The sequence below is a fragment of the Sebastes fasciatus genome, chromosome 17 (genome assembly GCF_043250625.1).
Source record: "Sebastes fasciatus isolate fSebFas1 chromosome 17, fSebFas1.pri, whole genome shotgun sequence".
Lineage (NCBI taxonomy): Eukaryota > Metazoa > Chordata > Actinopteri > Perciformes > Sebastidae > Sebastes > Sebastes fasciatus.
Window position 1 is genome coordinate 27133913 of NC_133811.1, and position 25206 is coordinate 27159118.

The window sequence follows — 25206 nt, forward strand, 5'->3', positions numbered from 1 at the left end:
ATCATTAACTCTTAATTTTAGATATTTATTTAAATCTTACGGACTTTTATTTAGAAAGTCATCAACGAAACGACACCGGAAGCGTTAGTTACAATATGGCGTCCAGCAGCAACATGGATGTTAGCAGAGTCTCTTTGTTGTGTAGAGAACGTGTGTGTGAGCTCCAACAGTTCTGATCCATCAGAGCCTCTGTATTGTGGTAAAATGTGTAAAGTCCAAATGCTGAGAGCGTTGGTGAAGCAGCGACTAACTGCGGCTGCTGAAGAGATATGTGGGCTGTTTGAAAGAACGATAGCAGAGTACGAGGAGGAACTCTCTCGATCAAAAGAGGAGAACGAGCGACAACAGAAACTACTGGACGCTGTTTTCAACCCTCAGCTTCAGTTACACAGAGCAGGTTGGTTCTCTTTACTTCTTCTCTCTGTTCTCTCTGGTTCTACCAGAGCAGGTTGGTTCTCTTTACTTCTTCTCTCTGTTCTCTCTCTGGTTCTACCAGAGCAGGTTGGTTCATTAAACAATCTGAATCTTTCTTCTTCTCCCTCAGATCTGTTCTCTCAGCATCTATATGACAGAAAGTAATGAAACATAAAGTTCAGGGCCCTGATTCAGAAAACGGGTCGCCTTTGCAAGGACCCAGCCCGGCACAGAGGACACCAGCTCCACCGGGCGAGCCACCAGGGCGCCCCAATACATGATTATGTTAATATATCTGAGTGAGCAGGATTGTGGTTCAGCTGTAGAATGTAGTTTGAAAGCGAGTTTTCTAAATAGTCTGCATATAGTCTGAATATGAACACTGTAAGCGGACTACTTGATTACTATAAGCAAATTATCTAATGACTCTGTCCCCAAGCTTTTTGATCTAATGAGCGGTTGATCACTGTACTACTACTACTACTGCTGCTACAACTATAACATGGTATATGGCTTTACTTTAACATAAAATCTTGGTTCCCTCAATGTGTTTCAGTGTTTCCTGCAGACGTCCAGCAGCTGTTGGTGGTTAAAGAAGAGGTTCCCCCTGAGCAGCAGGAGTGGAGCTCCAGTCTGGTCCAGGAGGACCCAGAGCCCCCACACATTAAAGAGGAACAGGAGGAACTCTGGATCAGTCAGGAGGGAGAGCAGCTTCAAGGGCTGGAGGAGCCTGATATCATCAGGTTCACATTCACTCCTGTCCCTGTGAAGAGTGAAGATGATGAAGAGAAACCTCAGTCCTCACAGCTTCATCAAAGACAAACTGAACAGATGGAAACAGAAGCTGATGGAGAGGACTGTGGAGCACCAGAACCAGCCAGGAACTCAGATCCAGGTAGACATTTACAACTATCAAGTAGTGACAAGGCCTCACAAAGTTACAAACATGAAACTGATGACGGTGATGATTGGAAGGAGACCAGAGAACCTCAGTCAGGTTTAAACTCTCTGAATAATGATGTAGTTCCTGTCAGTAATTCCAAATGTAGTGCTGGTGAGCAGGTTGGTTCTCTTTACTTCAGAATCAGAAGAATCAGAATCAGAATCGTGTTTATATTCAGGTGTAAGAGGTATACACTAGGAATTTGCTTTGGTTTTGTTGGTGCAAGTTAAACAGTATAATAACAGAAGAATAGATAAAAACGTTAGAATAAAATAAGAATATATTTTTTTAAATTTCTACCAACATACAATATACAAAGTAAGCTATAAACAAAAATAAACATGATATAAACAGATGGTGCAAATATTGCCGGTGTGCAAACAATCAGGTATCAGAGGGAGAGAGAGGGATACAGTAAGGGGGTGGTATTGAGAGTGTGTGAGAGAGGGGGAGAGTCAGTGTTGGCGGGGCAGTGTGTGTGTGTGTGTGTGTGAGAGAGAGAGAGATAGTGGGGGGGGGGAGCAGTTGTGTGTGTGTTTATGGGGGAGACAGTCACAAGGGGGCGGAGGGGCTGTTGGAGAGCCCCACTGCCATGGGGAAAAAACTGTTTTTATGGCGTGAGGTTTTGGTCCTGTTGGACGTTAACCTCCTGCCAGATGGCAGAGTCGGGAAGAGATGGTGTCCGGGATGGGAGGGGTCGGCCACAATCTTTCCTGCCCTCCTCAAGGTCCTGGAGGTGTACAGCTCCTGGAGGGAGGGAAGGTTGCAGCCGATCGCCTTCTCTGCAGCACGGATGACCCGCTGCAGCCTGGCCTTGTCCCTGGCTGTGGCAGCGGCGAATCAGACGGTGAGGATGGACTCGATGATGGCCGAGTAAAAGTGCACCATCATGGTCTGTGGCAGGTTGAATTTCTTCAGCTGCCGCAGGAAGTACATCCTCTGCTGGGCCTTACTGATGAGGGAGCTGATGTTTAGCTCCACCTTGAGGTCCTGGGCGATGGTCGTGCCCAGGAAACAGATCGACTCCACCGTGTTGACTGGGGAGCCGCGCAGGATGAGGGGGGGAGCGGGGCTGAGTTTCTCCTGCAGTCCACCGCCATCTCCACTGTCTTCAGAGCGTTGAGCTCCATGTGGTTCTGGCTGCACCAGGATGCCAGATGGTCAACCTCCCATCTGTAAGCAGACTCATCACCCTCGGAGATGAGGCCGATGAGGGTGGTGTCGTCTGCAAACTTAAGGAGCCTGACAGATTGGTGTCTGGAGGTGCAGCCGTTGGTGTACAGGGAGACGAGCAGAGGGGAGAGAACGCAGCCTTGGGGGGCACCGGTGCTGATGGTCTGTGTGTCGGAGACTTGCTTCCCTAGCCTTATGTGCTGACTCCTATCTGTTAGAAAGTCTGTGATCCACCTGCAGGTGGAGTCAGGCACGCTCAGCAGGGAAAGCTTGTCCTGTAGCAGAGCTGGACTGATGGTGTTGAATGCGGAGCTGAAGTCCACAAACAGTATCCTGGCATAGGAGCCAGGGGAGTCCAGGTGCTGGAGAATGTAGTGGAGGGCTATATTTACTGTGTCGTCTACAGATCTGTTGGCTCTGTAGGCGAACTGCAGTGGGTCCAGCAGGGGTGATTGTCTTTAGGTGGTGGAGCACAAGGCGTTCATCAGTCTTCATTATCACAGAGGTCAGAGCGACGGGTCTGTAATCCTGAAGACCTGTGATCCTTGGCTTCTTGGGGACCGGAATGATGGTGGAGGCTTTGAAGCAGGCAGGCACCCTGCAGGTTTCCAGTGATGTGTTGAAGATCCCTGTAAACACTGGAGACAACTGGTCTGCACAGTGTTTCAGGGTTGCAGGTGAGACAGCGTCTGGGCCGGCTGCCTTGCGGGGGTTCTGTTCTTTGAAGAGCCTGTTGACCTCCCCCTCCTGGATGGAAAGAGGTGTGAAGGGGGGGAGGGGTGTGCACAGGCTGGGTGCTTCTTCTTCTCTCTCTGTTCTCTCTCTGGTTCTACCAGAGCAGGTTGGTTCTCTTTACTTGTTCTTCTCTCTCTGTTCTCTTTCTGGTTTTACCAGGACTGACAGCTTTTCTCTTTAGTTCGGACTGAGATTCGGTATCTGAGAAGTCGTGCATTTCATGAGTCGGCCTTCTGTGACATCACCCACCGCAGGGGTCAGAGGTCATCACTCCTCAACCCCCAGGAATGTTGTTTAAAATGTTCAGCAGCCAAATTCACAGTTTTGAAGCATTTATAGATGAAGAGCCAAGAAGGTCTGAAAATTCGCTAAATGAAGCGAGAAAGTCACCAAATTCGCTTCGATACTCTTTGATAGTCATAAAGTATTTAACTGATTAATAACTAATTCTACAATGAAAATATGCATTAATACATTTGTTTACAAATGAGCATACTGCAACGAACAACACGCTGAGTATAAACTCTGTGGACTTTCTAAATGATTCTTTGATTGAACATTTAATAGAACTCTGTGCAGCCTGAAAGAAAAATAATGAGATCAGTGAAACTGGTAAACAACCTAAAATCAATGTTTCAGTCAAAAGTTACATCTCTCAATTTATATTGAATCTCCTCCTCATCATCTCACCTGCAGATATCTGTATTAAACTGTCTGTACGCTAGTCTGAGGTGACACTTTATTCTTTTTTTCAAGTTATTTTTTGGGGGCATTTTTTAAGCATTTTATTGACAGGACAGTGGATAGAGTCTTGGAAAGGGGGGAGAGAGAGAGAGTGGATGCGGAAAGGGCCACAGGCCGGATTCGAACCCGGGCCACCACGAGCAGGACTGAGGCCTGTTACATGGGCGCCCGCTCTACCAACTGAGCTAACCAGGCGCCCTCTTTATTCTTTAATAAATACCAGTCAGGGTTTGACATTAACCATGGCCTGTGGCTACAAAAAGTTACTCTGTGGCCACCAAACTGATTTTGTGAAGTTGAAATGAGGAGTTATTTTTAGGGATGCAATCAGGAGATCGGCATTAATGGTTTCTAGTCACCATTAGCTGTTAGCTGTTAGCTGTTAGCAGCCGGCAGGCAGCACAGTTCCACTTGGCTAAATAACGGAGCTGGTCAGAAGTCAGTAACGTGTCTGTACTTCATTCTGTCCTGCAGACGTCCAGCAGCTGTTGGTGGTTAAAGAAGAGGTTCCCCCTGAGCAGCAGGAGCGGAGCTCCAGTCTGGACCAGGAGGACCCAGAGCCTCCACACATTAAAGAGGAACAGGAGGAACTCTGGACCAGTCAGGAGGGAGAGCAGCTTCGAGGGCTGGAGGAGGCTGATATCACCAAGTTCCCATTCACTCCTGTCCCTGTGAAGAGTGAAGATGATGAAGAGGGATCTCAGTCCTCACAGCTTCATCAAAGACAAACTGAACAGATGGAAACAGAAGCTGATGAAGAGGACTGTGGAGGACCAGAACCAGCCAGGAACTCAGATCTAGATAGACATTCAGGACCAGATGCTGATGACAAGACTGGAGACTCTTCTGAACCTGAGACTGATGACAGTGATGATTGGAAGGAGACCAGAGAACCTCAGTCAGATTTAAACTCTCTGAATAATGATGTAGTTCCTGTCAGTGATTCCAGATGTAGTGCTGGGGAGAAACCATTTAGCTGCTCTGAGTGTGAGAAAGGATTTAACCAAAAGGCGAATCTGAAGAGACACATGAGAATTCATACAGGAGAGAAACCTTTCAGCTGCTCAGTTTGTAAGAAATCTTTTAAACAGAGTGGATGTTTACAGAAACACATGAGAATCCACACAGGAGAGAAACCTTTCAGTTGCTCAGTTTGTGGTAAAGCTTTCATGCAAAGGGATCCTCTGAAGACACACATGAGATCTCATACAGGAGAGGAACCTTTCAGTTGCTCAGTTTGTGGTAAAGCTTTCATGCAAAGTAATCATCTGAAGACACACATGAGATCTCACACAGGAGAGAATCTTTTCAGCTGCTCAGTCTGTGATAAAGCTTTCATTGATTGGGATTATCTGAAGAGACACATGAGATCTCATACAGGAAAGAAACCTTGCAGTTGCTCAGTTTGTGATAAAGCTTTCAATTATAGTGGAGATCTGAAGAGACACATGAGAATCCATACAGGAGAGAAACCTTTCAGTTGCTCGGTTTGTGATAAAGCTTTCACTGAGAGTGGACATCTGAAGAGACACATGAGAACTCACACAGGAGAGAAACCTTTCAGCTGCTCAGTTTGTAAGAAAAATTTTACACAACGTGAAACTTTACAGAAACACATGAGAACTCATACAGGAGAGAAACGTTTCAGAGCCTCCAGCCAGCAGCTCAACTGAACAGATGGGAACAGAAGCTGATGGAGAGGACTGTGGAGGACCAGAAACAGCCAGGTACTCCAGATAGATATTTACAACCTGATACTGATGACGAAACTGGAGACTCTTCTGAACCTGAGACTGATGACAGTGATGACTGAAAGGAGACCAGAGAACCTCAGTCAGGTTTAAACTCTGAATGAAGTCCCAGCACGTCGTATGACAGTTATTCCTGGCAAAAATAGCTATGCTGCTCTGAATATAGGGATGGGTATCATTTAGATTTTAATAGTACTACTAATCTTACTAATCTGATATTTCTTATTGATTCAGAACTTTAAAGATACTTTTATTGTTTTTTTTTTTATTTTTTAAGAGAAAAATCTAAACAAATTAGAACAGAATTAATATTGCTTTATTTTCTTTAATGTACTGAATATAAATAAACATTGTTGAGTATCAACTGCAACAGCAGAAGTGGCCACCAGATGCTCGCCTACAAGCTTCCCTCCCAGGTCCGGCTCCAGGAGGCGTTCCTGGTCTCCTTTGTCCGGGCGAGGTTGATACAGTCCGTTTCATTGAGGTCTGTGAATAGCTCTTGGTCCGGCCCCTCCCCTGAGACCACTTTGCCTTGGGAGACCCAACAGGAGCTATTGCCCCCGACAACACAGCTCCCAGGATCACTAGGGCACACAAACCCCTCCACCATGGAAAGCTGGCGATTCAAAAAATTTTGGAGGGGAATTAATATTCCCCTCTAATATTTTTTTATATAAATGCAAAATTAACAATTTATTGCAAAGGAGAATACAGTGTAAATGTTTGATCGGAGCATTTGAATATTTTATGTTTGTTTACTTCTTTATTTGACTTGGTTGCTGTAGTTTGTTTATCTGCTGATGAGTTGATGTTTTTACAGATTGATCTGATTTGATCTGATAATGTGATGTCCTTTTATAGTCTTTACATATTCTGTATATTGATCTGTTTGGAGCATATTTACAACATAGAAGTGGATATCCTCCCCTACACTGCCCCTTTTGCTTTTCTTATTTCTATATAATTATGAATGTATATTGAAATGTGGTGAGATACAAGGAGCCCTCTATGTACAGATCTCCGCAGGTGGCAGCGCTCTTGTACAACGTTAAACTGTCTAATAAAAACACCTGTGGACTTTTATTTTGAAGGTGCCCCGGAAGCTGTATTCTTTACTGAGGCTAACTTCACACTATTTGATCAAGATGGCGTCCAGCAGCAACATGGATGTTAGCAGAATCTCTTTGTTGTGTAGAGAAAGTGTGTGTGAGCTCCAACAGTTCTGATCCATCAGAGCCTCTGTGTGTCTGGATCAACCTGTCTGAATGGACTTTGTGCTCTTCAGCTTTTATTCTGAAGGTTTGACCTCTGACTCATCTCCCGGTAGCCTACAAAGCTACTGAAGTTAGCTTAGCATGCTAGCTGGTTAGCAACACAGCTGCTAGTCAGAGTGACCGTTTGATGGAGAGCAAACTGTGTTTCTGACGGAGTTTGATGGAGAGCAAGTTTCTGTCATTGTGGTAAAATGTGTAAAGTCCAAAAGCTGAGAGCGTTGGTGAAGCAGCGACTAACTGCGGCTGCTGAAGAGATATGTGGGCTGTTTGAAAGAACGATAGCAGAGTACGAGGAGGAACTCTCGATCAAAAGAGGAGAACGAGCGGAAACAGAAACTACTGGACGCTGTTTTCAACCCTCAGCTTCAGTTACACAGAGCAGGTTGGTTCTCTTTACTTCTTCTTCTCTCTCTGTTCTCTCTCTGGTTCTACCAGAGCAGGTTGGTTCTCTTTACTTCTTCTTCTCTCTGTTCTCTCTCTGGTTCTACCAGAGCAGGTTGGTTCTCTTTACTTCTTCTCTCTGTTCTCTCTCTGGTTCTACCAGAGCAGGTTGGTTCTCTTTACTTCTCTCTCTGTTCTCTCTCTGGTTCTACCAGAGCAGGTTGGTTCTCTTTACTTCTTCTCTCTGTTCTCTCTCTGGTTCTACCAGAGCAGGTTGGTTCATTAAACAATCTGAATCTTTCTTCTTCTCCCTCAGATCTGTTCTCTCAGCATCTATATGACAGAAAGTAATGAAACATAAAGTTCAGGGCCCTGATTCAGAAAACGGGTCGCCTTTGCAAGGACCCAGCCCGGCACAGAGGACACCAGCTCCACCGGGCGAGCCACCAGGGCGCCCCAATACATGATTATGTTAATATATCTGAGTGAGCAGGATTGTGGTTCAGCTGTAGAATGTAGTTTGAAAGCGAGTTTTCTAAATAGTCTGCATATAGTCTGAATATGAACACTGTAAGCGGACTACTTGATTACTATAAGCAAATTATCTAATGACTCTGTCCCCAAGCTTTTTGATCTAATGAGCGGTTGATCACTGTACTACTACTACTACTGCTGCTACAACTATAACATGGTATATGGCTTTACTTTAACATAAAATCTTGGTTCCCTCAATGTGTTTCAGTGTTTCCTGCAGACGTCCAGCAGCTGTTGGTGGTTAAAGAAGAGGTTCCCCCTGAGCAGCAGGAGTGGAGCTCCAGTCTGGTCCAGGAGGACCCAGAGCCCCCACACATTAAAGAGGAACAGGAAGAACTCTGGATCAGTCAGGAGGGAGAGCAGCTTCAAGGGCTGGAGGAGGCTGATATCATCAGGTTCTCATTCACTCCTGTCTCTGTGAAGAGTGAAGAAGATGAAGAGAAACCTCAGTCCTCACAGCTTCATCAAAGACAAACTGAACAGATGGAAACAGAAGCTGATGGAGAGGACTGTGGAGGACCAGAACCAGCCAGGAACTCAGATCCAGGTAGACATCCAGAACAAGATACCGATGACGAATTTGGAAACTCTTCTGAACCTGAGACTGATGACAGTAATGATTGGAAGGACACCAGAGAACCTCAGTCAGGTTTAAATTCTCTGAATAATGATGAAGTTCCTGTCAGTAATTCCAGATGTAGTGCTGGTGAGAAACCATTTAGCTGCTCTGAGTATGATAAAAGATTTGGCACCAAGCATCATCTGAAGAGACACATGAGAACTCATACAGGAGAGAAACCTTTCAGCTGCTCAGTTTGTATGAAATCTTTTTCACACAGTGGAAGTTTACAGAAACACATGAGAATCCACACAGGAGAGAAACCTTTCTGTTGCTCGGTTTGTGATAAAGCTTTCATTGATAGTGGACATCTGAAGAGACACATGAAAATCCACACAGGAGAGAAACCTTTCAGTTGCTCGTTTTGTGATAAAGCTTTCATTGATAATGGAGATCTGAAGAGACACGTGAGAACTCACACAGGAGAGAAACCTTTCAACTGCTCAGTTTGTAAGAAACCTTTTACACAACGTGAAATTTTACAGAAACACATGAGAACTCATACAGGTGAGAAACCTTTCAAAGCCTCCAGCCAGCAGCTCAACTGAACAGATGGAAACAGAAGCTGATGGAGAGGACTGTGGAGGACCAGAAACAGCCAGGTACTCCAGATAGATATTTACAACCAGATACTGATGACGAAACTGGAGACTCTTCTTAACCTGAGACTGATGACGGTGATGATTGGAAGGAGACCAGAGAACCTCAGTCCGGTTTAAACTCTGAATGAAGTCCCAGCACGTCGTATTACGGTTATTACTGGCCCAAAATAGCCAAGCTGTTCTGAATGTAGGGATGGGTATCATTTCGATTTTAATAGTACTACTAATCTTACCGATATTTCTTATCGATCCAGAACTTTAACGATACTTTAATCGGTTCTTTTTGTTATTTTTTAAGAGAAAAATCTAAACAAATTAAGAACGGAATTAACATTTATTATTTCCTTAAATGTACTGAATATAAATAAACATTGTTGAGTATCAACTGCAACAGCAGAAGTGGCCCGGCCACCAGACACTCGCCGACGAGCTCCCCTCCCGGGTCCAGCTCCAGGAGGGGTCCCCGGTCTCCTTTGTCCGGGTGAGGTTGCTACCGTCCGTTTCATCCGTTTCATTGAGGTCTGTGAATAGCTCTTGGTCTGGCCCCTCCCCTGAAACCACTTTGCCTTGGGAGACCCAACAAGAGCTATTGCCCCCGACAACACAGCTTCCAGGATCATTAGGGCACACAAACCCCTCCACCACGGAATGGTGGCGATTAAAAAAATATTGGAGGGGAATTTATATTCCTCTCCAATATTTTTTTATATAAATGCAAAATTAACAATTTATTGCAAAGGAGAATACAGTGTAAATGTTTGATTGGAGCATTTGAATATTTTATGTTTGTTTACTTCTTTATTTGACTTGGTTGCTGTAGTTTGTTTATCTGCTGATGAGTTGATGTTTTTACAGATTGATCTGATTTGATCTGATTATGTGATGTACTTTTATAGTCTTTACATATTCTGTATATTGATCTGTTTGGAGCATATTTACAACATAGAAAAGTGGATATCCTCCCCTACACTGCCCCTTTTTCTTTTCTCACTTCTATATATTCATGAATGTTTATTGAAATGTGGTGAGATACAAGGAGCACTCTATGTACAGATGTCCACAGGTGGCAGTGCTCTTGTACAACGTTAAACTGTCTAATAAAAACATGAACATTAACTTTAATTTGGCAGCAACAAAAACAGATGAAATATTAGATTTATACTCAGAGATCAAAACTTCTATCTTCTGTCTGAAACTTAAAGGAAAGGGAAACAAACTACCATCATCTTTTGAATGTGGTTCATTGTTTTCTCAGAGCTCTGAAAATATAATAAAATATTAGTCTTTCTTCAAACTGAGTTGGTTGAATCTGTAAAAAGCAGCGAGTGTTTCCCAAATTGAAAGGACTTAATAAAGGCAACACAAGAAGTGAAAGCGCTGCTTCATTCATTCCATATCTGTTTCTTTTTTTTCTCTACTCCTTGAAAAGATATCCCACCATAATGTGCCACAACATGAATGACATTTTAACACATGAATGACGTGAGCAACGGATTCCATGAGGACGGCCCAGGTTGTGGTTGAAAGCTCCACAAACAACTTATTTGGACCTCGTGTTGAGAAACGTTTTGAACCTTTTGTTTCCATGTTCAAGAATGAACCTTCAAGCTAAATGAATATCTTTCTTTAAAAAGGCTATTTTAATCAGTTATCTTCCTGCGTGTGTTTTTCTGAGGAAGCCAGTAATTTTAATAACACCTGTGGACTTTTATTTTGAAGGTGCCCCGGAAGCTGTATTCTTTACTGAGGCTAACTTCACACTATTTGATCAATATGGCGTCCAGCAGCAACATGGATGTTAGCAGAGTCTCTTTGTTGTGTAGAGAAAGTGTGTGTGAGCTCCAACAGTTCTGATCCATCAGAGCCTCTGTGTGTCTGGATCAACCTGTCTGAATGGACTTTGTGCTCTTCAGCTTTTATTCTGAAGGTCTGACCTCTGACTCATCTCCCGGTAGCCTACAAAGCTACTGAAGTTAGCTTAGCATGCTAGCTGGTTAGCAACACAGCTGCTAGTCAGAGTGACCGTTTGATGGAGAGCAAACTGTGTTTCTGACGGAGTTTGATGGAGAGCAAGTTTCTGTCATTGTGGTAAAATGTGTAAAGTCCAAATGCTGAGAGCGTTGGTGAAGCAGCGACTAACTGCGGCTGCTGAAGAGATATGTGGGCTGTTTGAAAGAACGATAGCAGAGTACGAGGAGGAACTCTCTCGATCAAAAGAGGAGAACGAGCGACAACAGAAACTACTGGACGCTGTTTTGCACCCTCAGCTTCAGATACACAGAGCAGGTTGGTTCTCTTTACTTCTTCTTCTCTCTGTTCTCTCTCTGGTTCTACCAGAGCGGGTTGGTTCTCTCTCTGGTTCTACCAGAGCAGGTTGGTTCTCTTTACTTCTTCTTCTCTCTGTTCTCTCTCTGGTTCTACCAGAGCAGGTTGGTTCTCTTTACTTCTTCTCTCTCTGTTCTCTCTCTGGTTCTACCAGAGCAGGTTGGTTCTCTTTACTTCTTCTCTCTGTTCTCTCTCTGGTTCTACCAGAGCAGGTTGGTTCATTAAACAATCTGAATCTTTCTTCTTCTCCCTCAGATCTGTTCTCTCAGCATCTATATGACAGAAAGTAATGAAACATAAAGTTCAGGGCCCTGATTCAGAAAACGGGTCGCCTTTGCAAGGACCCAGCCCGGCACAGAGGACACCAGCTCCACCGGGCGAGCCACCAGGGCGCCCCAATACATGATTATGTTAATATATCTGAGTGAGCAGGATTGTGGTTCAGCTGTAGAATGTAGTTTGAAAGCGAGTTTTCTAAATAGTCTGCATATAGTCTGAATATGAACACTGTAAGCGGACTACTTGATTACTATAAGCAAATTATCTAATGACTCTGTCCCCAAGCTTTTTGATCTAATGAGCGGTTGATCACTGTACTACTACTACTACTGCTGCTACAACTATAACATGGTATATGGCTTTACTTTAACATAAAATCTTGGTTCCCTCAATGTGTTTCAGTGTTTCCTGCAAACGTCCAGCAGCTGTTGGTGGTTAAAGAAGAGGTTCCCCCTGAGCAGCAGGAGTGGAGCTCCAGTCTGGTCCAGGAGGACCCAGAGCCCCCACACATTAAAGAGGAACAGGAGGAACTCTGGATCAGTCAGGAGGGAGAGCAGCTTCAAGGGCTGGAGGAGGCTGATATCATCAGGTTCACATTCACTCCTGTCCTTGTGAAGAGTGAAGATGATGGAGAGAAACCTCAGTCCTCACAGCTTCATCAAAGACAAACTGAACAGATGGAAACAGAAGCTGATGGAGAGGACTGTGGAGGACCAGAACCAGCCAGGAACTCAGATCCAGGTAGACATTTACAACTATCAAGTAGTGACAAGGCCTCACAAAGTTACAAACATGAAACTGATGACGGTGATGATTGGAAGGAGACCAGAGAACCTCAGTCAGGTTTAAATTCTCTGAATAATGATGAAGTTCCTGTCAGTAATTCCAGATGTAGTGCTGGTGAGAAACCATTTAGCTGCTCTGAGTATGATAAAAGATTTGGCACCAAGCACCATCTGAAGAGACACATGAGAACTCATACAGGAGAGAAACCTTTCATCTGCTCAGTTTGTATGAAATCTTTTACACACAGTGGAAGTTTACAGAAACACATGAGAATCCACACAGGAGAGAAACCTTTCTGTTGCTCGGTTTGTGATAAAGCTTTCATTGATAGTGGACATCTGAAGAGACACATGAGAACTCACACAGGAGAGAAACCTTTCAGCTGCTCAGTTTGTAAGAAACCTTTTACACAACGTGAAACTTTACAGAAACACATGAGAACTCATACAGGAGAGAAACCTTTCAGAGCCTCCAGCCAGCAGCTCAACTGAACAGATGGAAACAGAAGCTGATGGAGAGGACTGTGGAGGACCAGAAACAGCCAGGAACTCCAGATAGATATTTACAACCAGATACTGATGACAAAACTGGAGACTCTTCTGAACCTGAGACTGATGACGGTGATGATTGGAAGGAGACCAGAGAACCTCAGTCAGGTTTAAACTCTGAATGAAGTCCCAGCACGTCGTATTACGGTTATTACTGGCCTAAAATAGCTATGCTGCTCTGAATATAGGGATGGGTATCATTTCGATTTTAATAGTACTACTAATCTTACCGATATTTCTTATCAATCCAGAACTTTAACGATACTTTAATCGGTTCTTTTTGTTATTTTTTAAGAGAAAAATCTAAATTAACATTGCTTTATTTTCTTAAATGTACTGAATATAAATAAACATTGTTGAGTATCAACTGCAACAGCAGAAGTGGCCCGGCCACCAGACGCTCGCCGACGAGCTCCCCTCCCAGGTCCGGTTCCAGGAGGGTCCCCGGTCTCCTTTGTCCGGGTGAGGTTGCTACAGTCCGTTTCATCCGTTTCATTGAGGTCTGTGAATAGCTCTTGGTCTGGCCCCTCCCCTGAAACCACTTTGCCTTGGGAGACCCAACAAGAGCTATTGCCCCCGACAACGCAGCTTCCAGGATCATTAGGGCACACACACCCCTCCACCATGGAATGGTGGCGATTAAAAAAATATTGGAGGGGAATTTATACAAAAACAGGGAATGCAAAATTAACAATTTATTGCAAAGGAGAATACAGTGTAAATGTTTGATTGGAGCATTTGAATATTTTATGTTTGTTTACTTCTTTATTTGACTTGGTTGCTGTAGTTTGTTTATCTGCTGATGAGTTGATGTTTTTACAGATTGATCTGATTTGATCTGATTATGTGATGTACTTTTATAGTCTTTACATATTCTGTATATTGATCTGTTTGGAACATATTTACAACATAGAAGTGGATATCCTCCCCTACACTGCCCCTTTTTCTTTTCTCACTTCTATATATTCATGAATGTTTATTGAAATGTGGTGAGATACAAGGAGCACTCTATGTACAGATGTCCACAGGTGGCAGTGCTCTTGTACAACGTTAAACTGTCTAATAAAAACATGAACATTAACTTTAATTTGGCAGCAACAAAAACAGATGAAATATTAGATTTATACTCCGAGACCAAAACTTCTATCTTCTGTCTGAAACTTAAAGGAAAGGGAAACAAACTACCATCATCTTTTGAATGTGGTTCATTGTTTTCTCAGAGCTCTGAAAATATAATAAAATATTAGTCTTTCTTCAAACTGAATTGGTTGAATCTGTAAAAAGCAGCGAGTGTTTCCCAAATTGAAAGGACTTAATAAAGGCAACACAAGAAGTGAAAGAGCTGCTTCATTCATTCCATATCTGTTTCTTTTTTTTCTCTACTCCTTGAAAAGATATCCCACCATAATGTGCCACAACATGAATGACATTTTAACCCGTCATTTAATGACATGTGAGCAACGGATTCCCTGAGGACGGCCCAGGTTGTGGTTGAAAGCTCCGCAAACAACTTATTTGGACCTCGTGTTGAGAAATGTTTTGAAGCTTTTGTTTCCAAGTTCAAGAATGAACCTTCAAGGTCAATGAATATCTTTCTTTAAAAAGGCTATTTTAATCAGTTATCTTCCTGCGTGTGTTTTTTCTGAGGAAGCCAGTAATTTCAGTAACACCTGTGGACTTTTATTTTGAAGGTGTCCCGGAAGCTGTATTCTTTACTGAGGCTAGCTTCACACTATTTGAACAAGATGGCGTCCAGCAGCAACATGTAACGTTTTGTTAGCAGAGTCTCTTTGTTGTCCAACAGTTCTGATCCATCAGAGCCTCTGTGTGTCTGAATGGACTTTGTGCTCTTCAGCTTTTATTCTGAAGGTCTGACCTCTGACTCATCTCTCGGTAGCCTACAAAGCTACTGAAGTTAGCTTAGCATGCTAGCTGGTTAGCAACACAGCTGCTAGTCAGAGTGACCGTTTGATGGAGAGCAAACTGTGTTTCTGACGGAGTTTGATGGAGAGCAAACTGTGTTTCTGACGGAGTCTGATGGAGAGCAAGTTTCTGTCATTGTGGTAAAATGTGTAAAGTCCAAATGCTGAGAGCGTTGGTGAAGCAGCGACTAACTGCGGCTGCTGAAGAGATATGTGGGCTGTTTGAAAGAACGATAGCAGAGTACGAGGAGGAACTCTCTCGATCAAAAGAGGAGAACGAGCGACAACAGAAACTACTGGACGCTGTTTTACACCCTCAGCTTCAGTTACACAGAGCAGGTTGGTTCTCTTTACTTCTTCTTCTCTCTCTGTTCTCTCTCTGGTTCTACCAGAGCAGGTTGGTTCTCTCTCTGGTTCTACCAGAGCAGGTTGGTTCTCTCTGGTTCTACCAGGGCTGACAGCTTTTCTCTTTAGTTCAGACTGAGATTCGGTGCATTTCATGAGTCGGCAGGTCTCAGGTTCTAGCCGGCTATATCAGGGTGGGCTGGGTGGCAGACAAAAAAAAATACTTGCCTGAAAAGTTCATTTCAGACACTGCTGAAATTATTTTCCCAGATTTTGTCGCCATCTGGCAACTAGTCCGCTTCTCTAACCAGGGTTCTACAAACCGCCCAAGTTGTCCACCTGATACAGCGTGGCGCTACTGAACCTGATGGGAACGCACCCTATTTTATTATCGAGTTTCTCCGACGGATTATAGTCTGAATAACGTGACGTCATATCCGTTCCGTATCCGTCAACCAAAACAAACCGCAGCGAGCCGAAATGAGAAAGTATAAAACGTCGGAGGGTCAGCGTGGATCCGACCTGCACCCTCACATGTTAAATCCAGCGTGGTAAACACTACACATCCAGTAAAGGATGGAAACACTTTGGGTTTCACACATTAACAGTAAAGCAGAGCTAGACATCACAGCTAAAGCAGCATGCTAACTCTGTCACGGACAGGAAACGTTATCGTATCGCGGTAACGTGTGGTCGAGCTGGCCGTCGCTCTCATCTCCGTGGTCAAATGGGCCGACGCTACAACTGTAGAGCACCCATATACTGACATTTATGTTAAATGCATTGAAACGGCCCCGATGGAGCTGACCATGGATGGATAAAGAGAACGGAGCTGACGGGAGAGCTAGAGACCACCTTGGAGAAGTTAGAGGAGGTATACACGCATGACTACGTCCGGTTTGCAAAATAAGGTGTTAACAAAGGGAACTGTATATACAAAATACATATATGGAAGTAAGATTGATTGGATTATATTCATCACAAGTATAAAACATCAGGACTTCAGGACATCCCTGACTACAATCATGCTGAAAATCAAACATTTTTACTGGATTCATTTAGAGATTTTCCAAAGTAAAAGTCCCTAGAAGTGTATGATTAAACTTGTTCCCATGGTCTAGAGTTAAAAAAGTTAACAAAAATCACAATAAATCACAATACATATTGAATCGGCATCCAGGTATCGTGATAGTATCGAATCAGGATGATGGGTGTATCGTCCCAGCCCTAGTGCCTTCTATTATTTATTTCTGTTAAATTCTATACTTATTTGTATTAATGGCTTTATGCTGCTGCAACAACCAACAGGGGATGGTAACGATTAATAGACGACCAATGGCGCTTGGGGAGGAGGTGGAGGTGACCACGCAGAACCCACGGGCTAAAAGTGATGCGCCCAACAGAGACGCTCAGTGAGCAGCGTCGGGAGCTTCAGCCGTGTATCAGGCCTCCGCCATGGCTCTAGCTGGCAGCATGGACACGGAGGTTGAGAACGTTTTACGGGATACTAAGCCAACAGACTGGTGGGAGGTCAACTGGATGAAGACACTTTGTTTTCATAAATACAGTAAAGTCACTGTGAATGTGCCAGTGTTTGCCAACAGGCTACTTTTCAACTGTTGTCCATCGACCTGATGTTTAAATTGGTCATTAAAATGACAAATGAAACACAACATATAACATTAGAACAGGAGAAAGCAAAACACGCTGTCATCAGCTGAAAAGGATAAAATGTGTGGGTTTGAAACAGTTTTATTCTATATTATATAGAAATATTGTCCCTTCAGTTAACCTTCAAATATACGTCATTATTTAACAGGAAGTTCAGAATCAGCGTTCAGATGAAGAAGAATTCAGATCAGATTACTGAACCACAGTTTTCCATTTTAATCTGAACCTGCAGAAGTAGTTTGTTTACATTTCTGTTGTTCATCAGCTGAACTTCCTGAACTCTTTCAGAAAAAGTTCCATCACATCATTAATGGTTATTTTGCTGAATCTCTTTTTCTCTGTTTATGACGATACAAACTACATCTGAGTGTTTGCACTCAGTAATGTGTCTCTATTTCCTTCTGTCCTGCAGACGTCCAGCAGCTGTTTGTGGTTAAAGAACGTGTTCTCCCTGAGCAGCAGGAGTGGAGCTCCAGTCTGGACCAGGAGGACCCAGAGCCCCCATACATTAAAGAGGAACAGGAAGAACTTTGGACCAGTCAGGAGGGAGAGCAGCTTCAAGGGCTGGAGGACGCTGATATCACCAAGTTCCCATTCACTCCTGTCCCTGTGAAGAGTGAAGATGATGAAGAGGAACATCAGTACTCACAGCTTCATCAAAGACAAACTGAACAGATGGAAACAGAAGCTGATGAAGAGGACTGTGGAGGACCAGAACCAGCCAGGAACTCAGATCCAGATAGACATCCAGAACCAGATACTGTTCACAAGACTGGAGACTCTTCTGAACCTGAGACTGATTACGGTGATCAATGGGAGGAGACCAGAGAACCTCAGACAGGTTTAAACTCTCTGAATAATGATGAAGTTCCTGTCAGTGATTCCAGATGTAGTGCTGGTGAGAAACCATTTAGCTGCTTTGAGTGTGGGAAAGGTTATGGCTTCAGGAGAAATCTGAAAAGACACATGAGAACTCATACAGGAGAGAAACCTTTCAGCTGCTCAGTTTGTAAGAAATCTTTTACACACAGTGGATGTTTACAGAGACACATGGGAATCCACACAGGAGAGAAACCTTTCAGCTGCCCAGTTTGTGATAAAAGATTTTTGAGGTCGTCAAATCTGAAAACACACATGATATGTCATACAGGAGAGAAACCATTCAGCTGCTCTGTTTGTAAGAAATCTTTTACACAGAGTGGAAGTTTACAGAAACACATGAGAATCCACACAGGAGAGAAACCGTTCAGTTGCTCAGTTTGTGATAAGAGATTTGTGCACAAGATGCATTACAAGAACCACATGAGAACTCATACAGAAGAAGACAATGTTCAACTGTTTTGTTTGTAAGAAATCTTTTGCACAGAACGGAAGTTTCAGAGATGCAAACAATTCGCCCTTTGGTGAATGTCGTCTTTTTCACGTTAGTTTAAGTTACTCGTGGGAATCGTCCAGATCCAAAGAGTTTTTTTTTGGTGGTGGTGGTGTGGGGGGGGGGGTCTCCTGAATGATTCCCACTGTGTATTTCTGTCATGCTCATATCTGCTCATATGTGTGTGAACTAGAGGTCGACCGATAATGGGGTTTTTTTCGGCAGATATTCCCCGCGAGAAAAAATCGACAATGTCGGAAATGAACAATCTTTGACTTTAATACAAACTATATAACTAACTGACATCAAACTGAAGATCAAACCAAGAGTAGGCCTAATCATAAATAAATCTGGAACTGAAGATCAAACTAACCGTAATTTATCTTTCGAAAGCAGAAGACTCGCTCCCCGTACTGTATGGCTCATTGAGCATTGTACTGAGCGGCGAGGTCACCGCAAATAATCACCGGCTGCCGTCCAAACAGCTCGTACAGGAGAAAAGACCTTTCAGCTGTTCAGTCTGTAAGAAATCTTTTACACAGAGTAGTGATTTAAAGAAAGACCTGCGAACCCATACAGAGGAGAAACCATTTAGCTGCAGCTGATGGAGAGAACTGTGGAGGACCAGAACCAGCCAGGAGCTCAGACCCAGATAGACATTTACAACCTGATGACAAGACTGGAGACTCTTCTGAACTTGAGACCGATGACCATGATGATTATAATTGATTTACATAATGTTACATGATGGTTAATTTATTTCTGTAGCTTTTTGACGTAACGTAGCTCTAATGTGCGTCGACGCACGACAACGTTTTGTTAACCTTCACTTACGTTTCTTGATTTTCTCCCTGCGTTGCCTGTCCACTGTGTGTTAGCATTTTTATTGTTTCTTGGTGGAGAGGGATTTTATAAAAACATGGCAAAGGTGAATAATAGTTCTGTTTCTTTGTTGTTGAAGGCGGGAACATTCATGTATGAGCGTGCATGAGTAGAGTACCCTCACACCGCTGAAAAATAGTGCTCCGCTGAAAGTAGGGTGACCAGGTGTTCGACTTTACGAGGGACTGCACAGCATTTTCATCCCTTGTCCCACATATTGAGACGATGTCCCACATTTTCATTGGCTCTAGTTTTCTAAAGTCAAATCACTGCAGCACAGACGTTTTTTAAAAATCTGTCTTTTATCCAACGACTTTGAAGATAGCAGGGAAGGCTGTCATCACGGCGCTGGGTTTGCCAAACTGAGCACACGTGGGTCAAGTGCAATTTAACATTTCACCGTCTTTGCTACGCTAGAAACTACCAGAAAGAAAAGGAAGAGCAGCTACAACAAAGACTGTGAAACTACTGTACTTATACGTTTTTATAAGCCGGTGGAAGGTGATTCTCAAGAGTTTTTTGTGAAATTTGCCAGTTATTTTTCAATTTCACATGACGACATGAAGCGACACAGTTCATGCGAGTCTCAAAAAGAGAGGAGATGTGCAGATCTTTGGATGCATTCGGGCATTAAAGCATAGAGATGTTACATGATAAGAGGCAGAATAGAAATGTTTATTATTTAAGTTAAATAGACATTATATCAAAAATGTAGACTACCTCACAGCCTTGGTAACGTGTCCCACATTGTCCCACATTGTCCCACATTGTCCCACAAAAACATACTCTTTGTCCCACATTTGGTTTGTTGGGATCTGGTCACCCTACCTGGAAGCGACGGTGTAATTCAAACATTGCCTACATACTTATGTTGCAGCGTTGTTCTTCAGACTTACATCCAAAAATGAATTTATACACAAATGCATTAAGAATACACTGATAGTACAATCGGTTCTGTTTCCCCTCATGCTTGAAAGCCAGTATGCGTTCTTTTAAATTAAAGGACAATGTATTGACTGTACCTGTAGTTTGAACTGTTTAAGTGAATATGAACACAACCAGCTATTAGAGATTGAAAACAGTACAGTATACTATACAGTTCTGTTCGTTGAGTTTGATTTATTGATCATTAGGAGGATTTATTACTGAGAGGAGGTGCTCTGCTGAGAATCAGAGAAACTTCTAAAACTTCAGCAAAATCTTGAATCATGAGGTCATAAATTAACTCTTATCATCGTGAGGAGGCGGCTGGTGTTTATACACAGTGAGAGGGAGGAAAGGAAGACGAAGAGAGAAAGGAAGGAATCCGATAAAGGAAATGCTGATGATACATGTTTGGATTTAATATTCGTCTCCTTGTTTCAGTGAAATCTTGTCTCTGATTGGTGGACGTGAATCAAATGATTAACCTTCTGTTTTCTGAACTCCTCGACGCTCGTCAACACTCTTCGACGCTCGTCGACGCTCTTCGACGCTCTTCGACGCTCTTCGATTGCGTTAATGCGTTAAAGAAATTAGTGGCGTTAAAATTAATTTACGTTAACGTGTTATCATGTTCACTTTGACAGCCCTAGTTAGATCAAAGAATGTCTTCTGATGGAGATAGGCTAACAGTTTCCCCCTGCCCCCAGTCTTTGTGCTAATTTAGTCTAGAAGTTTCTCCCTGCCTGCTCGTAGGTACCCATAGAACTCATTTTCATTCACATATCTGGAGGTCAGAGGTCAAGGGGACCCCTTTGAAAATGGCCACGACAGTTTTTCCTCGCCAAAATTCAGCGCAAGTTTGGAGCTAACTTGAAGACTGAGCCTGCTACAACCTAAAAATTGCAAGTTGCGTTAAAGAAATTAGTGGCGTTAAAAAGAATTTGCGTAAACGCGTTATTATCGCGTTAACTTTAACAGCCCTGAATAATACACCAGAGAGGCTAACGGCTGCCTTTTATTTATCTGGGTGGGTTGCGATCATTTTGACATACTTTTTGTACCACTTGGGCGTTTTTCCACCAACGAAAAATTCTAATAAATCTATGATTGACAGCGAGGTCAGTGGCTCAGCTCGAGACTCAATAACTGATGATGGACAAAACTAAATATCATTTCAGTTTATTACAAGTAACTTTATTTCCTCTTCAAGTTACCATTCAGCCACAGCTCTGTGATAAAAGAAAGTTAACTTCTGTTCATGTATGTGAAGACGTGAAGAAAATCATTTAGTTATATATATATGTTAGTATACTGATCGTAACATAATAAGATAAAACTTTATTAGTCCTGAGGGAAACGGTTGTGCAGTGCAGCAGCTGGGAAATAGTGCATATAAAACCAAATATAAACGACAAAGATGATCAATACTGACGTATCAGGTTAGCGGTAAGGTGCAAATTAAAAATATACACATTATAGTAATAAATATATATATACACATTAATATATACTGTATATATATATAACTTACTTCTGTCTGATGTGACATGAACATAAACAGATCAGCCTTCCGACGACGTTCACATGAGCGTCTATAAACACATTGTGACCTCTGCAGACTCTCACGCCGTCCTGAGCAGCGTTCAGGAACACTAGACGTCCCCGCTGTCACAGTTAAATATAGAAACCATGAGAACATCACTACTTTCCCAGCATGCCCTGGAGCGAGGCAGCGACCCCCCGAGGACGCCCCCGATCAACTGGGGGTTGCATGATGGGAAGGATTTCAGGATAGTTTGACCTCCGCCGTTTAAATTTAGTTTGGGATTCGGAGATCAAACCTGAGAATCCCACCATGAGTTCAGGACAGTCGGAGCCACTTCCTGTTTCTACACCTGTTAAATAAACAACATGTGATCTTTAATCAGTCAGCAGTTCATCAGTGACAACTGTGGTGGAGTCCTTTTAGTAGGGCTGTCAAAGTTAACAGGATAATAACGCGTTAACGCAAATTCGTTTTAATGCCACTAATTTATATAACACATTAACGTTGTTTTAAAGCTAGAGTGAAGATACTGGTATCATCTGAAACTAGAAAACCTGATGAATCTATTGGTACCAACCATGTCTAGCATGGCCATTTTCAAAGGGGTCCCTTGACCTCTGACCTCAAGATATGTGAATGTGTGAGGGTTTTTGTAAAAAAAAAAAAGTCTGAAAATTGTCCCAAAAATGTCCGAAAAAACTAACAAAAAATCTTCGATAAAAAAAAGTCCAAAAAATGTCTGAAAATCTTTTTGGAAATTGCCTGAAAATTCTCCAAAATATGTAAAATAAAAGCTAAAATAAAAAAAAAAAAGTCCGGAAAATGTCTGAAAAATGTCCAAAAAATATCCGAATCTCCAAACTTACGCTAAATTTTAGCGAGGAAAAACTGTCATGGCCATTTTCAAAGGGGTCCCATGACCTCTGACCTCCAGATATGTGAATGTAAATGGGTTCTATGGGTACCCACGAGTCTCCCCTTTACAGACATGCCCACTTTATGATAATCACATGCAGTTTGGGGCAAGTTATAGTCAAGTCAGCACACTGACACACTGACAGCTGTTGTTGCCTGTTGGGCTGCAGTTTGCCATATTATGATTTGAGCATATTGTGTTATGCTAAATGCAGTACCTATGAGGGTTTCTGGACAATATCTGTCACTGTTTTGTGTTGTTAATTGATTTCCAATAATAAATATATACATACATTTGCATAAAGCAGCATATTTGTCCACTCCCATGTTGATAAGAGTATTAAATACTTGACAAATCTCCCTTTAAGGTACATTTTGAACAGATAAAAATGTGTGATTAATCGTGATTAAATATTTTAATTGATTGACGGCACTAACTCTATCCTTTGAAATCATTGTCATTATGACTCCAATATTATTAGATTATTTTATCATTTACAGTATTATAATTAATATTATTGTTAATGTTTATTATTTAAATGTCCTGTTGTTTTAGGAGGACATTTGAGAGTGAAGACGATGATATGACGGGTGAGAGTGACATTAGCATAACTTAATTTCTTCTTATTATTAATAATAATAATAATAATAGTTTATCTCTTCAAACAGCCAGCTCGCTGTCTCCAGATGTTTTTGGTTGTTTTCACGGGATGTTCACACACACACACACACACACACACACACACACACACACACACACACACACACACGCACACATCTTGTTGATTCACGTCTGTTTTTCTCTTCTTTGTTGAACACGTCGTCTCTCAGATCGTTTCCCATGATGCATTTCAACAAACGTATTGAAACTTCTAATATCTTAAGAAACACTTTAAGCCTCGTTAGTCCTTCACTTTCTTCCTCTCATCCTGCAGTAAACCAGTCAGTGACACTGTGGACGCCTTTAATACTCAATCATTGTATTTATTGTGTTTTTATATTAACTTTATACCGGCAATTTATGACCAGCAACAACAGGCGAAGTTATGTTGATTAATAAACTAATACCATTAATAAGATAAATACATTATCTGTGTAGAAAGTCCCTACAAATAAGGTTTAAAAAAGGTTTAAAAAAACAGTTTCCCCCTGCTTCCTGACTTTGTGCTAAGACAGGCTAGCAGTTGAAGTTGATCTTATTTTAGTTGGACATTCAAAGAGGAGACGGACGTGAGGACGTCCAGGCTGTAATCTGGTGTCAGAGCTGGATTAGATCAGATTAAAGACATTTTTTTTATGTTTCTGAGTTTTGTTCAGATGACTGTTGACCTGATGTTTTCTGAACATCTGGATTAAAACAGATCTCAGATCAGTTCTGGAGGACTCTGTGTGGGTGTTTTGGCTTCAGATCAGCGTGATTACACTGAACCAGGACTGTAATTATCACAGATTTGGAGGTTTTATGTCTCTGAGTCAGCAGTGATTTTCAGATTAAAGGTTTTGAGTTGGTGGCGGGAGGAAGCAGCTCTCAGAGACGTCTGAAATATTGAAACCATAATATGTGTGTTATTACTGCAGAGTTAAAGCTCTGCTGAACGCTGGACGTCCTGCTGTCTTCTGTTCACACCGCAACGCCAGACTGCATGCTGGGACGCTATTCGCAATGCTAATGCTAGTCAGAGGGATGCTAATGGTTGCTAATGTTAATCAGAGGGATGCTAATGGTTGCTAATGGGTCTGAAGGAAGTCCAGCTGAGAGGACATGGAGGCTTATTTATTATTTATGCATTTAATCCAACGCAAACGCTTATTATAATTAAATTAGTTTTATTCATAAATTCATTTTGCATTTCTTTATAATTTATCTCATATGACATAGTTCCGATTCATAAATCGAACCAGCTTTTAAATCATGAACTTAGTTGATATTTATTAAAATAAAAAAGATAAATTATGAACTTAGTTGATATATATTGAAATAAAATAGATAAATAATGAACTTAGTTGATATATATTAAAATAAAATAGATAAATAATGAACTTAGTTGATATATATTAAAATAAAATAGATAAATAATGAACTTAGTTGATATATATTAAAATAAAATAGATAAATAATGAACTTAGTTGATATTTATTAAAATAAAATAGATAAATTATGAACTTAGTTGATATATATTGAAATAAAATAGATAAATAATGAACTTAGTTGATATATATTAAAATAAAATAGATAAATAATGAACTTAGTTGATATATATTAAAATAAAATAGATAAATAATGAACTTAGTTGATATATATTAAAATAAAATAGATAAATAATGAACTTAGTTGATATATATTAAAATAAAATAGATAAATTATGAGCTTTTTCACTTAATAACACACAGTGATGCTGTCTGTGATTCTGCTGCTGCTGATGTTGTTTCTCACAGACTGATGGAAACTGACTCATGAAGACTCGTACATGTTTCACTTTAAATGTCTGACATCACTGAAATAGGAACCGACCGATGATGT

The 25206-nt window shown here is 41.8% G+C and overlaps 4 protein-coding genes and 1 pseudogene across 8 annotated transcripts in view; 3 read left to right on the forward strand and 2 right to left on the reverse strand.

Annotated features, from left to right (window-relative positions):
* Positions 1 to 14447, forward strand: part of LOC141754122 (uncharacterized) — a 43370-nt gene extending 28923 nt beyond the window's left edge. The window contains exons 1-3 of one of the 5 annotated variants that reach the window (XR_012590563.1): positions 126 to 397; positions 4484 to 6673; positions 14022 to 14447. Coding sequence is in view for 4 of the 5 variants with exons in the window: in XM_074612989.1 (XP_074469090.1) it covers positions 205 to 397; positions 4484 to 5682 (1392 nt within the window). In the remaining variant the exon portion in view is untranslated. Of the gene's footprint in view, positions 1 to 106; positions 398 to 982; positions 1755 to 4483; positions 6913 to 14021 lie in introns of those variants that run through there. The other 4 variants (XM_074612992.1, XM_074612989.1, XM_074612993.1 and 1 more) reach the window with 4 other exon arrangements.
* Positions 1 to 25206, reverse strand: part of LOC141754148 (uncharacterized) — a 122745-nt gene that overhangs the window by 64972 nt on the left and 32567 nt on the right. The gene's annotated exons all lie outside the window — the stretch shown is intronic.
* Positions 1 to 25206, reverse strand: part of LOC141754120 (uncharacterized) — a 73175-nt gene that overhangs the window by 15623 nt on the left and 32346 nt on the right. The gene's annotated exons all lie outside the window — the stretch shown is intronic.
* Positions 8132 to 14447, forward strand: LOC141754894 (uncharacterized). The gene is made up of 2 exons (XM_074614329.1): positions 8132 to 9115; positions 12136 to 14447. The coding sequence occupies exons 1-2, from the start codon at positions 8433 to 8435 to the stop codon at positions 13049 to 13051; spliced, it is 1599 nt and encodes a 532-aa protein (XP_074470430.1). The 5' UTR covers positions 8132 to 8432; the 3' UTR covers positions 13052 to 14447.
* LOC141754150 (uncharacterized) lies at positions 15008 to 19354 on the forward strand (annotated as a pseudogene).

Excerpts from the sequence above, each read along its gene's own strand:
- LOC141754894 (XM_074614329.1), top strand. The coding sequence starts at position 8,433 with ATGGAAACAGAAGCTGATGGAGAGGACTGTGGAGGACCAGAACCAGCC. Across the intron at positions 9,116-12,135 it reads TCCAGCCAGCAGCTCAACTG|TTACTTTAACATAAAATCTT; the intron begins AACAGATGGAAA and ends TGGTATATGGCT.